At 41.7% G+C, this 12,897-nt stretch overlaps 2 protein-coding genes across 6 annotated transcripts in view; one reads left to right on the top strand and one right to left on the bottom strand.

Moving 5' to 3' along the window:
* Positions 1–2,519, top strand: part of LOC120056136 (epidermal growth factor receptor substrate 15-like 1) — a 59,532-nt gene extending 57,013 nt beyond the window's left edge. For 2 of the 5 annotated variants that reach the window (XM_039004340.1, XM_039004338.1), the window contains one exon: positions 375–2,519. In XM_039004340.1, coding sequence (XP_038860268.1) covers positions 375–503 — 129 coding nt within the window. In that variant the 3' untranslated portion in view covers positions 504–2,519. Of the gene's footprint in view, positions 1–370 lie in introns of all 5 variants that reach the window. The other 3 variants (XM_039004341.1, XM_039004342.1, XM_039004339.1) reach the window with 2 other exon arrangements.
* Positions 2,520–3,563: 1,044 nt separating this feature from the next.
* Positions 3,564–6,020, bottom strand: LOC120055659 (Krueppel-like factor 2). Its single transcript, XM_039003550.1, has 3 exons — positions 5,690–6,020; positions 4,570–5,563; positions 3,564–4,406 (listed from the first exon to the last, which is right to left on the bottom strand). The coding sequence occupies exons 1-3, from the start codon at positions 5,756–5,758 to the stop codon at positions 4,231–4,233; spliced, it is 1,239 nt and encodes a 412-aa protein (XP_038859478.1). The 5' UTR covers positions 5,759–6,020; the 3' UTR covers positions 3,564–4,230.
* Between the last annotated feature and the right edge of the window lie 6,877 nt (positions 6,021–12,897).

Here is a 12,897-nt window from a genome sequence, read left to right as displayed (position 1 = left end):
CTGAATAGGAAATGGAGGTACGTTACAGTTGGTAGCACCAGAAATCCTCTGAAATGTATCATTTATTATTATTTCTTTCCTCACTGATTTGAAGAATTCAATATTTTATCAATCAGCATTAATTAAATAAATCACCATGAGCTGGTTTTACCACAGTTGGAACTCACTGTTTAATTTTTTTGTTCATATTTACTCAAATTCAACTTCTCAGTTCAAAAACCATCATTTGATCTCAAATGTTTTTATCGCTCACTATTGTCTCCAAATGTAAAAGTTGAGTATGAGACCCTTTGACACGTGGGCTTCAGGTGTCTGTGGGTATCTCTCCCCTTGTATCCAGTGTGTAACTTGTCCCTCTACCTTCCTGTAGTCAGGAAGTGAGTCAGAGCAGCTGGCGTGGGCGAAGAGGAAGACTCCGCCCACAGGAACAGGAGAGACTGAGGAGACTCCGCCCACAGGAACAGAAGGACCTGGCCATCGCCCTCAGCAAGGATGAAAACTAAAAACCCTATTAGACTCACGACAATAACCACAGTCCTGTTAGACACTCACAACAACACACACCTCCTGACCACAGTCCTGTTACAAGCTGAATGAAACAATGCAACTGACTGATATCATACAGTACAGCACAACATACAGCTTCACCACGAGCAACAGTTCCTCAACAGCCCAAATACTACCGTCTGACTAGAGCCTGAGGACAGTGTCTTCAGACTAGACTACAACGCTTGTACACCCCCAATATAAACCAGAGTACACCCTAACGACAACTACAACTTCACCCTGACAACAGCCTCCCGCTTCGGCTCTGTGACGTTCTGACAACATCCCCTCTAGACTGTGGCCCAATCATCTCCTAAACCCTGTGCCCAAATCGGCCCCTAAACCCTGTGCCCGAATCGGCCCCTAAACCCTGTGCCCAAATCGGCCCCTAAACCCTATGCTAATCTGAGAGGATTTGACAGGTGTAAGTAATCTGGCAATAGCTCCAGCGTGCTCTCTGATAGGCTAGGTGGAAGTTTCACTATACTGCTTATACCGATCAAATCCTCTCCGATCTCTACAAGTGCATATGGTGTAGGGTTTAGGGGTTGATTTGGGATTGGGCCTAGGACTTGAGGATGGGATGGCAGCCCCTCTACCGATCCAGCTCCACTGAAGCCGGACTTTATCAACACTAACCTACCAAAGCCTCTCTTTAACCTCTTAGTCATCGTCAGCCTCAATGGTTCATTCCAGTTAGCTGCATCACAACTAAAATCAGCTACAGCTCAGCTCCTTTTTTTAGCCCGACTAGTCCGACTTGACTGACTGACAGCCTAAATCAAGAGTGACTTACCTCTGACTTGGCTAAGGTCAGGGGTCGTTCTGACTCTAGTAGACCCCGTAGTTCTTCTATGGGGAGACTCTGGGTGCGTAACTTTGTTTTTTCTTCATCGTTTGTTGTGAGGAAATAGCCAAGATTTTAACATTTTATTTAATTTTTATTATTTATATAGGGAAAAGGTCATGCACTTCCGGTTTATGAAGTATCTGTACAACGCGCTGTTATAACTGTATAATATACCCTTGAAGAACTGCTTCAAAACATTCATGCTAAAAGTCTAAAGTTATAGCGTACTCTTTCTCTGTCAGTGAGTGTGCTTGTGTTCCTGATTTCTGGTGAAAGTCTCTTTTTGGTAAGGAAATGTTTAGATGATGGAAATACAGATATTCTTTGTTATTTTCTTGTCTCGGGGTTCTCTACTTTTATTGCCTTCCACCACAACAGAAGAATGACAAATTCAAAAACTCTCCTGCCTTAAAGGATATGAGGGGGGGGGGGTTGACCTTTCACCTCTCACTGTCAACATTTAGATTGTATTTTTGTTGTAATCTCTTAATGCTAAACTCTATAATGCATTTAGTGGGTTGATTTTGAAGTGTTTCGGCTGTTATTGATTTATTCAACTAGGGCATTAGAATTACTATGTATCTTTTATATTTAATTCATTTTCAGAAGACAATTTCTTGTTACACTCATAAGCACCACACTCAATAATAACTCAGTTTGATCCTGTCCACTACCTGGCGCAAGGATGTGCTATCCTAATGCCTTGTAATTCACTGATGATATGGGTTGTTTGGCACATACAATGTGTGTTTATGACCTCCTATGGTTGTCTCAAATTGCACCCCTATTCCCTATGGGGGCCCCTGGTTAAAAGTAGTGCACTATATAGGGAATAGGGTGCCATTTGGGCTACATACACAGTGTGTGTGTGTGTGTGTGTATATTCAAGGAACTCTGTGCTGCAGCTCATTCTCCAGTGTTGACCTGAAGGAGTATTGTATTGGTCACACTGAGATGCATTAAGAAGTAATGTCCACAATGATGTCTGTCTTACTTATCCACAACCAAAATGGCTAATTTCATGTGTAACGGTATATATGATTATAAATATTCCTTCAAGGTTGAAATAATTGTAATCCTGTGTATATCTTTGAATATAAATAAAACGTCATGTAACATTCCAGGAAGTGGTTGGTGTCTTGTTTCAAAGAGAAACACTCTCTACCTCTTCACTTCTTTTCCTCTTCTCCTCTCCTCTCTCCTCTTTCTCCTCTCTCCTCTCTCCCTCTCTCCTCTCTCTCTCCTCTTTTCTCCTCTCCCTCTCTCCTATTTCTCCTCTCCCTCCTCTTTCTCCTCTCCCTCTCTCCTCTTTTCTCCTCTCCCCTTTCTCCTCTCATCTCTCCATCTCTCATCTCTCTCCTCTTTTCTCCTCCTCTTGAACTGAAATCTGTGATTAACCTTTTTCCTCTGCAAATGGTCAAATCCTCTCAAATGGACCAATAGTCAATGCAGTGTAGTTAGATGCAGATATTAAGTGAGAGGTACCAAGTGCAGCTGCCTGCTCCTACCTGTCTAGCCTGTCTCTTTCAGCGACAGAGTAGTGTCACTTCTAATGGGAGGCGTGATCAGTTAGCAGCTCAGGTAATATGTTTTGAAGGAGTGTATCATTTCGGGTGAATGTAAGGACCTCCGACGTCCATGTGTAATTTAGCCATCGGAGATATGTGTCCCAAATGGAACCCTATTCCATAACATAACAAAAGTAGTCCACCAAATAAGAGAATAAAGACAGTGCTATTTGGGACTGCTGTGTCCCCCTGTCCCTTCCAGACATCTCCCCAGCCCAGTCAGCCTCTAATTATGAAAATATGTTTGTATTTATAGGCTGAACCCACAAAAAATACTGGCCTTGTCAGAGTAACAGCTGGCAAACATTGTTTCAATTTAACCAAGTCTTTGAGGTTGAGAAGAGGTGTATAGAGTAGCAGTGTGTATACGCTTATAGTCTAATGAACTGTGTGATAGATTGTATGTAGGATTTTAGGTCTGTCCTACTACATCCATCTACAGTGTAAATATAAAGCCCATATTCAGGGCTGGATGTGGTTTATTAAACAAGTACAATGTCTGAACAACTTTCTCAAAACAAGGAAGATGCTGACTATCGGACTAAATGCATCATTGCACACATCGTGATATCAATCAAGAATGAAATACAAATCAATAATATATTTCAATGTATTTTAATATTTACAATAAATACACCATTTACAGTATAAAATGGATACAGACTTCAGTCAAAAATAAGGACACACAAGACATCTAGCCCTGGTAGTGTACAATGAGTCTGGACCCATCTTTTTGCACCCAAAATCATACCACACAATTTCATCCAAAAGATTTCCATGAGAACAGAAAACAGTTGAGGGTAAGGTAAGCTACAGTATTTGGGCCATTCAAATCATTGAGGCAGTTTTCAATAACAACACGTATTTCACTAATAGCAGACTATGTAAACGTGTGTTATTTTGGTGCCCTTCTAGTTCTGCAGTGGACACTTTTACAGGTAGAGTAAAAGAAAGACACTTTTGTTTTGAACACAGCACTCTTTCCAAGGACAGAGAAGAAGAAATACAGGGCCAGCCCCACATACAACCAAACACCCTACCAAGCGTTTCTAAAGCTTTAATATAACAATAACCAAGGTAGTACCAGCTACATTACTAGAAAATAAATCACACTAAACATTTATCAATATACATATTTAAAAAATATTTTTTAAAAATTAAAACGTTGTAAAACATCTTAAATATAAAAAACAGATAAACAAAATAGGCCTGAAGGTCCTCCCTTTAATAACAACCCATCATCACTCCAAGTCGTGTACATCACATTCACATGTGTCGCTTCATGTGAAGCGCAAGGTGGTCGGACCGGGAGAATGCGCGCTCGCACAGGTGGCACTGGAAGGGCCGGTGACCGGTGTGTTTGCGGAAATGCCGTGTCAGTTCGTCGGAGCGAGCGAATTTCCAGCCGCAACCGTCCCAACTGCAATGGTATGGCTTTTCACCTGCAGAGACAAAGAGGAGAGAAACGTCAGCATAAGCTTCCTTTGGGATAACGTCAACAATCAAGCAACTATATGTATACGGCTGTGTAATAGCATATATGCCCAATGTTAGACGTAATGTTGCGTAATTCATCAACAAAACAATACGATATATATTCCTTACCAGTGTGCGTTCTGTGATGCGCCTTCAGATGTGAACTCTTGGTGTAAGTCTTACCGCACCCAGCGAATGTGCAGGTGTGCGTAGCCGTGCGCTTCCGCGGCCAGGTGCGGCGACCTCTCTTGGGCTTGGTCTCCAGCAGTTCCAGCGGAGAGGACGGGGGCGTCAGCAGTACCCTCTGTGTGTTCGGCTGCATGCTCAGTCCCTCCTCGTACATGCCGAACTGGTGAGCGCCTTGGTATGGTCCAAGCTGCATCTGTGCGGCTTGAGGCGCACCGGGGCGTTGGTGTGTGTACGTCGCGGAGGAGTGGTAGTTCTGTGGGAAGCTCATGGAGTGACACATCGGTACCTGCTGGTGGCACTCGGAGCTCCCCTGGTCGTTGGGGCTGAGCGGTGGCGTCATGTTGCTGGCTGTCCGCGGAGAGACGGCTACTCTCGGCTGCTCAAAGGACATCATGCACGACACGTTTCCCTCTTGCTTGATTTTTATACAGCTCTGGGGGCCCATGCTCATAACTGGTCCATAACCGTCCATGGACGGCTCCACTTTGATGTTATCAATAATGTCCTGTCTGATGGGAATAAGTGCAGAGTTGACATAAAACCGTCCTTGGACGCTATAGGTATTACGCGTAATATCGACTCCGTAGTTGTTCTCTCCATCGGACCTGAGAAGCTCCGCCATCAGGCTGGTGCTGTAGGGGGGAGGCGGGGAGCTATGCTCGCTGGACGGGTAGGATGGCATAGGGCTCCCGGTGGTGAAGAGGTTGCCTGGATAATCCACTGAGGGCATGTTATACAACGCTACACCTGCTCCCAGCGCAGCGGTAGGCATGCTGTCTGATCCAGTGGTGTTTGCCAGAATGAAATCCAAATCTAAATAGTTACTCAGATCTTCGTCGTCTTTCCTTTCGATGCTCCGACAGTCCATGTTCTGTACCATATCAAGCATGGAGCAGTTGGAAGACATCGGTTTGTCCATGTCGCTTTTCCACCTCTGCAACAACCAATAGGAAAAAAAGACATTAGATATATGACACAATACACACAGAGGTGAATCTCCAAGCAGAAGGCGACACCCGAAACACACACATGATCATACAAGTTTGAGGTCTGTACTTACATCTTCTAAACTTTTGGTTTGGTTTGCGAATGTCGAGATGGGTGGCAAAATCACACCGGATAAAGCCATTTAAAAGATACAATAAATGCTTATTTGTTTCTTGTCAAAGTTGATTCAGTGAGTGAGTGCCCTTTTAAGCACACCTTCCACCGTTCTATCTAACTGTTCCAAAGTTGCGCTTGAAAGATACCAGCCAAGCAGTAGGTCGTCCAAGCTTATAAATATGGTAGCCGAGTAGCTGGACCAATTGTGCGCCAGCGAGGAAATACGTTCAGGATGATGGTAAATTTAGCTCCGGTATATAAAGCTGTCCTCCGGTGAGCTAAGTTACTCCGCTCTGTCTCTCTCCACTCCGCTGTTCAGCCGAGCCTATAAAGCGTTGGGGAACCTCCCTCCACGCGGGCGATTGATAGACCAACCCACCTGGGGGCGGAGGGAGTGCGAGCGTGGCGCGTACTTGTCAAAAACATACAATATGTCATCATTACACATACATAATGTGGCCAAAGGAATTAAGTTACATCTGAGAAAAGGCCAAATGTTTGATTAGCCCATTTAATTTCTTACAATTTAGTTGTACTTTGTCAATAATTTAAATCTAAATTCAACTCACAATTTACACTGAACCTTGAATTACTATTAAACAAATATTTAAAATAGGGTTTGGGATAGAGATAAACATTCAGAACATATATGTAACGATGCTACATGAGATATCTTATTACATGTTAAACATGTTTACATCTAATTTATTGTAGGACTATTGAAAGTTTCCGTGCTCAGTGAGCTAATTTATCTTAAACCTGTTTAACCCTTATGGTTAGTACTAGAAGACTATTGTCCCCTCTCAGCATGCGTGTCTAAATGCAACTATACCAGGCGCTTGGAAACTGTTTTCACAGATGTTTTCACAGTGGTTTTCACAGTTGTTTTCACAGATGTTTTCACAGTTGTTTTCACAGATGTTTTCACAGTTGTTTTCACAGTTGTTATCACAGATGTTTTCACAGTTGTTTTCACCTGTTTTCACAGTTGTTTTCACAGTTGTTTCCACTGATGTTTTCAGTTGTTTTCACCTGTTTTCACAGTTGTTTTCGCAGATGTTTTCACAGTTGTTTTCACAGTTGTTTTCGCAGATGTTATCACAGATGTTTTCACAGTTGTTTTCACCTGTTTTCACAGTTGTTTTCACCTGTTTTCACAGTTGTTTTCACAGTTGTTTTCACCTGTTTTCACAGTTGTTTTCACAGTTGTTTTCACAGTTGTTTTCACAGATGTTTTCACAGTTGTTTTTGCAGATGTTATCACAGATGTTTTCACAGTTGTTTTCACCTGTTTTCACAGTTGTTTTCACTGATGTTTTCAGTTGTTTTCACAGATGTTTTCACAGTTGTTTTCGCAGATGTTTTCACAGATGTTTTCACAGATGTTTTCACAGTTGTTTTCACAGTTGTTTTCACAGATGTTTTCACAGAAGTTTTCACAGATGTTTTCACAGTTGTTATCAAAGATGTTTTCACAGACGTTTTCACAGTTGTTTTCACAGTTGTTTTCACTGATGTTTTCACTGATGTTTTCAGTTGTTTTCACAGTTGTTTTCACAGTTGTTTTCACTGATGTTTTCACCTGTTTTCACAGTTGTTTTCACAGATTTTAACTGCTTTTAGACACGTGATGTTAACATGATCTAACTCTCCTATGAGCGATCCTATTCAGGTGTAAATAACAAACGGTGGTTGGAATGTTGATGGGGTTGATGACGTTTACCCTACCTTACCTGATCCTACCTTACCTTACCTTACATGACCCTACCTTACCTTACCCTACCTTACCCTACCTTACCTTACCTGACCCTACCTTACCTTACCTGACCCTACCTTACCTTACCCTACCTTACCCTACCTTACCTTACCTTACCTTACCCTACCTTATCCTACCTTACCCTACCCTACCTTATCTTACCCTACCCTACCTTAACTTGCCTTACCTTACCCTACCTTACCATACCCTACCTTAACTTTCCTACCTTACCATACCTTACCTTATCCTAACCTACCTTACCATACCCTACCTTACCTTACCTACCTTACATACCTTACCTTACCTTATCCTAACCTACCTTACCTACCCTACCCTACCTTACCTTACCTTCCTTACCATACCTTATCTGACGCTACCTTACCTTACCCTACCTACCCTACCCTACCTTACCTTACCTTACCTTACCTACCCTACCTTACCTTACCTTACCTTACCCTACCTTACCTTACCCTACCTTACCCTACCTTACCTTACCTTGCCTTATCCTAACCTACCTTACCTTGCCCTACCCTACCTTACCCTACCCTACCTTACCCTACCTTACCTTACCTACCTTACCATACCTTATCTTATTCTACCCTACCTTACCCTACCTTACTTGACCCTACCCTTCTCTACCTTACCCTACCCTACTCTACCCTACTCTACTCTACTCTACCCTACCTTACCCTACCCTACCTTACCCTACGCTACCCTACCTTACCTTACCTTACCCTACTCTACCCTACCTTACCCTACCTTACTCTACCCTACCTTACCTTGTACAAGGTAAGTTGTTTTGTTTCCCTGTGTTTTGTAACCAGAAGTCTAACACCAAGCCTGTTCTGCTTTTAAGAGCAATAGACTAGTCTAATGAGTCGTCCTATTGCAACAGCCATACTTATCACTCATTCTTATCTCAGATATCTTGTTATTGTGACACACACACTCCATGTTATTGTAGAAAATAAAATGCAGAATCTAAATGAGTATCTAGCTCATGTTATTGTAGAAAATAAAATGCAGAATCTAAATGAGTATCTAGCTCATGTTATTGTAGAAAATAAAATGCAGAATCTAAATGAGTATCTAGCTCATGTTATTGTAGAAAATAAAATGCAGAATCTAAATGAGTATCTAGCTCATGTTATTGTAGAAAATAAAATGCAGAATCTAAATGAGTATCTAGCTCATGTTATTGTAGAAAATAAAATGCAGAATCTAAATGAGTATCTAGCTCATGCTATTGCCTCGTGAAGGACATGATTACATAATCATAATATTATCTCATAAATAATCAGTTAGGCCCAACTGACACATAGCCTATGCATTGATTGTACATGTTTGGGCTAACTGTCATTGCAATAGCTAATTACTTTGTAATAATAATAATAATATTATACTTTGTAATAACATTGTTATTACAATGTTACTACACAGGCATAAGAGCAACATAAAGTAAAACTTTGATGTTACCAGTTCCCTAAACTGATAGGGATGCCATCTGGAATTAAGCTCATTCTACCAAAAAATCCATTGATAACATTTACATTATATAATTAATTCAAACATTATAATGTATAAAAATGTGCTCGGGTATTATACAATCTCTCTGAACAGCTTTACTGCTTGCCAGAAGGTCAAAGTGAACTTTCTTTGTTGTGCTGGAGTCTGTTCTGTGGAACGTGTGTCATCCTACAGAGTTCCAGTAGTCCTGGAAAGGAAGAGGAAGTGTGTGTGTGAGCGTGTGTGTGTGTGCGTGTGTGTGTGCGTGTGTGAGCATGTGTGTGACCACCTGACCCGTGGCCCTAACTCTCACACCACCACTTCTTCCCGACCAACCACCAATGAGAGTGTTCTGCTGTCGGACCACCTTCTCTCAGAGTGTGAATCAGACATCTCCGTTGCAAATTCCACCCTATTCCCTACAAGGTGCACTTCTTGTGACCAGAGCGGTATGGGCTCTTTTCAACAGTAATGGAATAGGGAGTAGGGTACCATTTGGGATGGGAGACAAACGGCTCTCTGAGCGGGAGACAAACGGCTCTCTGAACGGGAGACAAACGGCTCTCTGAACGGGAGACAAACGGCTCTCTGAACGGGAGACAAACGGCTCTCTGAATGGGAGACAAACGGCTCTCTGAACGGGAGACAAGCAGCTCTCTGAACGGGAGACAAACGACTCTCTGAATGGGAGACAAACGACTCTCTGAACGGGAGACAAACGACTCTCTGAACGGGAGACAAACGGCTCTCTGAGCGGGAGACAAACGACTCTCTGAACGGGAGACAAACGGCTCTCTGAACGGGAGACAAACGGCTCTCTGAACGGGAGACAAACGACTCTCTGAACGGGAGACAAACGACTCTCTGAGCGGGAGACAAGCGTCTCTCTGAGCGGGAGACAAACGGCTCTCTGAACGGGAGACAAACGACTCTCTGAACGGGAGACAAACGACTCTCTGAGCGGGAGACAAGCGTCTCTCTGAGCGGGAGACAAACGGCTCTCTGAACGGGAGACAAAGGACTCTCTGAACGGGAGACAAACGACTCTCTGAGCGGGAGACAAGCAGCTCTCTGAACGGGAGACAAACGACTCTCTGAACGGGAGACAAATGGCTCTCTGAACGGGAGACAAAAGGCTCTCTGAATGGGAGACAAAAGGCTCTCTGAACGGGAGACAAGCGACTCTCTGAGCGGGAGACAAGCAGCTCTCTGAACGGGAGACAAACGACTCTCTGAACGGGAGACAAACGGCTCTCTGAATGGGAGACAAACGGCTCTCTGAGCGGGAGACAAACGGCTCTCTGAACGGCAGACAAACGGCTCTCTGAGCGGGAGACAAGCGGCTCTCTGAAAGGGAGACAAACGGCTCTCTGAGCGGGAGACAAACGACTCTCTGAACGGGAGACAAACGGCTCTCTGAGCTAAGTGACACTCTGAACTGTTTGCTTGTAGCTAACAAGAGTGTGAGGAACTCATCTTTGTTCAGACAGAGTGATACTTGACTTACTTGAATTAAATGCTAAATGCTAAAAGGAGAAAAAAGGCTTCCTCTACAGTGCCTCTCCACTGAAGCTTGTTTTAGACAGTTTTCTTCATTTTTTTTGTTGCATCTTTGAGGTATAATTTGTTAATAAAGGGATGAGGTATAATTCATTAATAAAGGGATGAGGTATAATTCGTTAATAAAGGGATGTGGTATAATTCATTAATAAAGGGATGAGGTATAATTCATTAGTAAAGGGATGAGGTATAATTCATTAGTAAAGGGATGAAGTATAATTCATTAATAATGGGATGAGGTATAATTCATTAGTAAATGGATGAAGTATAATTAATTAGTAAAGGGGTGAGGTATAATTCATTAATTAAGGGATGAGGTATAATTAATAAATAAAGGGATGAGGTATAATTCATTAATAAAGGGATGAAGTATAATTCATTAGTATAGGGATGATGTATAATTCATTAGTAAAGGTATAATTCATTAATAAAGGGATGAGGTATAATTCATTAATAAAGGGATGAGGTATACTTCATTAATAAAGGGATGAGGTATAATTCATTAATAAAAGGATGAGGTATAATTCATTAATAAAGGGATGAAGTATAATTCATTAGTAAAGGGATGAGGTATAATTCATTAGTAAAGGTATAATTCATTAATAAAGGGATGAGGTATAATTAATAAATAAAGGGATGAGGTATAATTAATAAATAAAGGGATGAGGTATAATTCATTAATAAAGGGATGAGGTATAATTCATTAATAAAAGGATGACTATATGAACCGTGTTACTAGATCAAATGTGTTGAGGATGTGGATGAGGTGGGGATTCACATAGACAATTAAAAGGCCACTAGAGTGAATCGAGTTTGATGGGCTTGACTCTGTAGACGTTATTAAAGCTTTAAAACCTACTCGGAGCACACGTCTGCAGAAAATGAACCAAATTGGACATGATGTTTTGAGTGACAGTGACATTGTTGATGAGTAAGAATGCCACAGAATGAGCAACGCCCAAAAAGCTGGTTTTTCTTGAATTAAAGATTTACACAATAGTGTGAGTATTGGGCAATGCAAAAAAACTATTTCACAACTATGTACTAGAATGATGAAATACATAGGTCTGACATACTAGTTCACACCCTACACTTTAAATTAGTTATTTTCACCTCTACACACAGGGGAGGAACCTGAAAGACCAGACTACTGGAATTCTTTACATTTGGTTGTTATTAGTAAAAAGAAAAAAAAAGAATCACCTGCCCGATGGAGCAACCACAGAGCATGCTCAACTAGCATGACTTATCAGGTCACTTGCCCCGGGAAATAGGGCAACCCTTAATGTCAAAGTCATTTTAACTCATTCCTTATCTGTGTGGTAAATTGATAGCATGTCTGTCATTTTTATCATACTGAAGAGGTTAAATCTCCAGGCCGATGATTGACACATTCCTCATGTTGTCTACCTGCTACATCCAGCCAGCTGTATGTGAAAAATGAACACCCTTTGATATTTTAAGTAGAAGTTGTGCACAAATAAACGTATATTTAAGTGCCCTATAATATAGACATCATGGAACATTTTATAAATCATTATTTTGTTTATATGAATGCAATACTGAATGTTATTCAGATCTTTAATCAAAACCTAATATTAGATAAAGGGATCCTGAGTGAACAAGTAACACAACCATTACACACTTATTTCATGTACTTCATTAACAAAGTTATGGAACACCCAATGCCCTTGTGTGAAAAAGTAATTGCACCCTTATACTCAATAACTTTAGCTGCAATGACTCCAACCAAATGCTTCCTGTAGTTCTTGAGCAGTCTCTCACATCGCTGTGGAGGAATTTTGGTCCACTCTTCCATGCACAACTGCTGTGTGGGTTGTCAAGCACGACCTGCTTGTGTCACGTTCCTGACCTGTTTTCTGTTGTTTGGTATGTGTTTAATTGGTCAGGGCGTGAGTTTTGGGTGGGTAGTCTATGTTATGTGTTTTCTATGTTGGGTTAATGGGTTGCCTGGTATGGCTCTCAATTAGAGGCAGGTGTTTGGCGTTTCCTCTGATTGAGAGTCATATTAAGGTAGGTTGTTTCACATTGTTTGTTGTGGGTGGTTGTCTTCCGTGTCAGTGTATGTTCGCACCACACGGGACTGTTTCGTTGTCGTTAGTATATGTAGTCTGTTCCTGTTCGTGCGTTCTTCATGTTTTATGTATAGTTCTCTCGTTCAGGTCTGTCTACGTCGTTTTGTTGTTTTGTAAAATTATCAAGTGTTCTTCGTGTGTTTAGTTTCGTCTTGTTAATAAAGTTCATTATGTCATCATACCTCGCTGCAAATTGGTCTTCCGATCCCTCTCTCCTCTCCTCGTCTGAGGAGGAGGAATATGAAG

This window comes from Salvelinus namaycush, chromosome 11 (genome assembly GCF_016432855.1).
Source record: "Salvelinus namaycush isolate Seneca chromosome 11, SaNama_1.0, whole genome shotgun sequence".
NCBI classification, from domain to species: Eukaryota; Metazoa; Chordata; class Actinopteri; order Salmoniformes; family Salmonidae; genus Salvelinus; species Salvelinus namaycush.
The sequence above is the reverse complement of the archived record's forward strand: the minus strand, read 5'-3'. Positions and strand labels throughout refer to the sequence as shown.

Excerpts from the sequence above, each read along its gene's own strand:
- LOC120055659 (XM_039003550.1), bottom strand. The coding sequence starts at position 5,758 with ATGGCTTTATCCGGTGTGATTTTGCCACCCATCTCGACATTCGCAAAC. Across the intron at positions 5,564-5,689 it reads AAACCAAAAGTTTAGAAGAT|AGGTGGAAAAGCGACATGGA; the intron begins GTAAGTACAGAC and ends TGGTTGTTGCAG. Across the intron at positions 4,407-4,569 it reads GCATCACAGAACGCACACTG|GTGAAAAGCCATACCATTGC; the intron begins GTAAGGAATATA and ends TTGTCTCTGCAG.